General features: G+C 25.9%; 1 protein-coding gene across 1 annotated transcript; it reads left to right on the forward strand.

Annotated features, from left to right (window-relative positions):
• The first annotated feature begins 684 nt into the window (after positions 1-684).
• On the forward strand, positions 685-3791 carry LOC148191665 (protein neprosin-like). The gene is made up of 7 exons (XM_088100978.1): positions 685-816; positions 907-993; positions 1124-1318; positions 1427-1594; positions 2657-2710; positions 2935-3081; positions 3270-3791. Exons 1-7 carry the CDS (start codon positions 688-690, stop codon positions 3639-3641), a joined length of 1152 nt encoding a protein of 383 aa, XP_087957104.1. The 5' UTR covers positions 685-687; the 3' UTR covers positions 3642-3791.
• Positions 3792-4793: the final 1002 nt, after the last annotated feature.

The following is a 4793-nucleotide window of genomic DNA, read 5'->3' on the forward strand; positions in this document are numbered from 1 at the left end:
AAATAGAAATAACATATATTTATTAAGAATTATTGAAGATATGTAATAAACGCTTATAAATACCATATAATAAATAATAAATACTAAATATTAAGTGTTATGCATTAATAACTATATAATAAGTAATATAAAATAGTAATTATATGTTAAATATTTTGCTCAAATTTATTAAAAAATATTTAAAATCATAAATGAAAAGAAACCACACATATATATATATATATATATATATATATATATATAATTATAATTATAACTATAACTGATATATAATTATTAAAAGTTAATAAAAACGTAAAATGAATGTTAATAAAGGCCATATAATAAATAATAAGTGTTAAATATTAAATCTTTTGTATGACTTACTATATAATTAAAAATATAAATGTGAAGAAGCAGAACGTTTGACATATTTATTAAAAGTTAATAAAGATATATAATAAACGATAATAAATTCCATATAATAAATAATAAATAGCAAATATTAAATTTTATATTAATTGATATATAATAAATAACAATAGTTAATAAATTTAAATATGTTGTTCAAATTTTATAGAAAAAACTTAAAATAATGAGAAGAAACGCAATGAGTATTATACATTTTCTTTATGACACTCATGACTATATATATACATCACATGTTTGGCGTTATTATTCATCTAACTTATTGTAGTGGTGAAAAGGATGATTCATATCTTGTTATTTGTTCTATATTTCTTGAGTAGTCATGTTTGCGACGGAATTCCATCTATACTAAAGGAAGATTTGAAGTTAGAGAGAAAAGTTGATAAGCCTTCTATTAAGAGTATTCATGTATGTTTTAATTTTTTGATATTTCATTATATGCTTCCTTTAGTTGATATCACATTACATGGTTTAATAATTTTATTTTGGATTTGATAGATGGAAAACGGACAAATTGTTGATTGCATTGACATTTACAAACAACCATCGTTTGACCATCCTTTACTAAAGGGTCATAAGTTGCAGGTGTATAATTAAAATCTTTAATTACAAAGAAATTTGACTTTCATTTTCTTTCTTATATTTGTGGTTAACTTTCAACCCTTCTTCCACCATGTTTCCCATACTCTGAAAATTGTTTCTTTATTTTTTCTAGAGAAAACCCAACTTCCAAATTACAACGGGAAAGACAAGACAAAAAACTTTAGGAACAAAACCCATGTTTGGATTGGATAAAGATGAATGTCCGATGGGAACTGTTCCTATATTGAGAACAACAAAAGATGATTTTATTAGAGAAAAATCACTACTCAACGATCATATATTGGTTCAAGATATTCCTGGTGTTCATGTAAGATTTTTTATAAAAGTAGTTTAAAATGTTGATATTTTATTTTTTTAAATTGTATTCCATTTTTTTTTAATTTGGCTATTTATTTAAATATATTGAATTTTTCAGATTGCAGAAGTTGCCCTTAAACCAGATTATGGCCCTTATTACGGAGTCGGAGGTATAAATAGTATTTTTAATCCACGAGTTGATACCAAGTTTCAAATCTCTATGTCTCATTTGTGGGTTCAAAATGGTCCCATAGAATCCACTAACAAGATCTCATTGGGATGGCATGTGAGTTGAAATTTTCACAATTAGTAATTTTGATGTATGTGCATGTATGCATGTGTTTGTGAGTGTGGGGGCATGTGTGTGTGTGCTCTTGTGCATGTCAGTATGGGTGTGTGTTTGTGTGTGTGATCTTGTGTGTATGTGTGTACATGCATGCGCATATGTGTTTTTGTGTGTCTCTATGTGCTTATGTTTTTGTTTGGATAAAAATGTGTGTGTGCACGTATGTGTATGTTCTAATGTACTATGTACATGTATACTACATGCATGTGTGTGAGCATATGTATATGTGTATGTCTAGGACTGGACATAAGATATTATAGTTAATATATTTTTAATAAACTAAAAAAAACTAAACTACTTGATATAATATTTAAATTGTTTAAGAGTTCAGTTTTTAAAATTAAACTTATATCAATTAACTAATAACTTAACTAGATTTTGTATTGAAAAGTTAACCATGCTATCAACTACATAAAATGGTAAATAAAATATATAACTATAAGCACTTGAACGGTGAAATCATAAAAGATTTTGAAGATAACAATGTTTTGGTATATATTAATAATAATTTATTACAAAGTTACGAACTTAAATAATTATTTACAATATTAAAAATATTAATAAAGATCAATACACTACAGTTTCAATTTGGATTTGAATTATGCTAATTCACTAACAAGTTCAGGTGCTTAAATTCAAATGATAAAAGTTTACTTTGCTCATATTATTTCTTTTTATAATCTTAATTATTCACCAAAGACAATGAATAAATTTGACAAATAAAATAGATATTTTACTGCTTTTTTAAAACTGACAGTAAACTTATTTCTGAATGCAAAATTTAGTTATTAGTTAATTGATATAAGTTTAAAATTGAGCTCAAAAACAATACAATTTGGATATTATATTAATTAGTTTAAGTTTTTAGTTTATTATATTACAGTTAACTAAAATTTAGTATAATTTAGTTAATTTTATTTAGTCCTGTGTATGTCTACTTGATGATTTAATTGGTATTAATTTGAAAAAGAAAAATATATTCTAAGTAATCTAATATTTCAGGTGATTCCAGAGATGTATGGTGACTATTTAACCCATATTTATATATCATGGACGGTAAGATATATCATTTCATTTTTTTTCTATACTTAGTTTATAGAAATATAACATATATTTATTCCTATAATAAGTTTTTCTTACTTAACGAAGGATATCTTTCTCTTTTCGATTTCGTTTATAAGATATAATTAAATTGTTACTGTACATCTAAATAAATTTGAATCAATTAATATATCATTTTAATATTATTATTCAAATTTTGATATATTAAAATTTTACAGTCAGACAACTTTAAGAAGACAGGATGCTACAATCTTCAATGTGCAGGTTATATTCAAACTAGCAGAAGACTTTACCTTGGTGCAAAAATAGATCCCGTCTCTCAATATGGAGGACCAATTTACCATATTGCGTGGTCCATTTCTCAGGTCATATTCATTGTATATATCTTTCACTATAATAAATAGATAGTACTAGATTTAACTCATACATATTAATATATTTTGATTTCTTGAATACACATTTTTTACTGAATTCATATAGAAAAAAATAGTAATTAATATTGTATGTTAGACAGAGTTAGATATTTCTTTCATAAAAGTGTGTATGTTTTCAGGATTCTGTGACCAAAAATTGGTGGATAAGTATAGATAATAAGGCTATCGGATATTTTCCGGCAAAATTGTTTTCAAACATGAGTTCAGCTGATGAAGTAGGTTGGGGTGGAAGAACAAGAACTCGTCCTGGTACTCAAAGTCCTCAAATGGGATCTGGCCACTTTCCTCATGATAATAATATTACGCACGCTTGTTTCTTTAAAGAAACTTCAATTCAAGATAATGAAAGAAAAACTCATGGAGCTAAAGTATATGAAACTCGTTCTTTCAGTGACAACTCCAAATGTTACGATGTTAGATACTATGGAGATCAAAAACCTTTTGGTTACATCCTCCTGTTTGGAGGACCCGGTGGTAATTGTGGCAATTAGTTTGCTTTTTAATTAAATTTTAGATGAAACTAAGAAAAAGTAGCATTATTTTCAATAAACTACTTTTATAATATTTTTTTTTTGCAGTGGAAGATTAATATTATTGTTTTTCTTCTCATATTTTAATTTAGTTTTGAAATAAGTTGCAAAACTTTTGTTTATAGATAGACAACTATACCAATAGTTCTTTATTCATAATGGACGAATTTTACTAACGTCAGTTACTCATAAATATTAAATTTATCTCCCACCGATGGAATTTTATGGATGTAATGTAACATTACTTCAGAATAAAATTCTAATTTATATGTTATATATTATTTGGGTTTCACGTTTCTAATTAATGAAATATTTTGGCGATTAATTTACTTTTAACTATAACCTTAAATTTATTTATTGTATTTCAAAATTTTAGACATAAAATTAATTAAGTTTTTCTTCTATCGAAAAAATTGTTCATGATCTTCCCAGAGATGAACACGATGATTTCAAAATAAGAATTTCAGGAGGTGAGTTGATAATTACAGCAATTGACGATTGGATCTTTAAACGAGGTCGGCGAGAGATCTATATGTACAAAAATATTCTCAGACTTTGAAATAAGTAATATTAAGTATAATAATATAATAAATAGTAAAAAGGAATTAAGTGAATACTTCATAAAATACTAAACAAATAATATTTATAAAGTCTACAGACCTTGAATTGAAGGCTGAGAAAAATAAATGGGGTAAAGAACCTGTTTATGTTCGGATAATGAAAACATGATGCTTATAAACATGTTTCGGAATATTTTGTTGATTCCAAGTCTCATGAATTAGTCATGTAGGTATAGAAATCCCTCCCCAAAATTTGAAAGCCAATAAGAAGTACAGTGGGATTGAGTTAGAATTAATTAGCCTAAACTTTGTATTCAATAATGAAATATGAGATTGAATTTTGACAATTTTCATTTTGGAGGTCGACATTCCAAGGTCATTTCTTCAAAACCCTTTTCTAAAAGTAAAAAAAAAAGTGTCATGTTTATTGATGGATGGATTCTCGATGCACTAATGATGTTTTTTCTTGATTTTTGAGTATGTTACATCAGTTGGTTGCTACCTTTCCATCTACCTATTTCATGCTAACCATGGTAAATTTACCACACCACTC

This window comes from Vigna umbellata, chromosome 10, assembly GCF_029865625.1.
Source record: "Vigna umbellata cultivar VRB3 chromosome 10, Vumbellata_1.0, whole genome shotgun sequence".
Taxonomy (NCBI): Eukaryota; Viridiplantae; Streptophyta; class Magnoliopsida; order Fabales; family Fabaceae; genus Vigna; species Vigna umbellata.

Excerpts from the sequence above, each read along its gene's own strand:
- LOC148191665 (XM_088100978.1), top strand. The coding sequence starts at position 688 with ATGATTCATATCTTGTTATTTGTTCTATATTTCTTGAGTAGTCATGTT. Across the intron at positions 994-1,123 it reads TAAAGGGTCATAAGTTGCAG|AGAAAACCCAACTTCCAAAT; the intron begins GTGTATAATTAA and ends TATTTTTTCTAG. Across the intron at positions 1,595-2,656 it reads AGATCTCATTGGGATGGCAT|GTGATTCCAGAGATGTATGG; the intron begins GTGAGTTGAAAT and ends CTAATATTTCAG.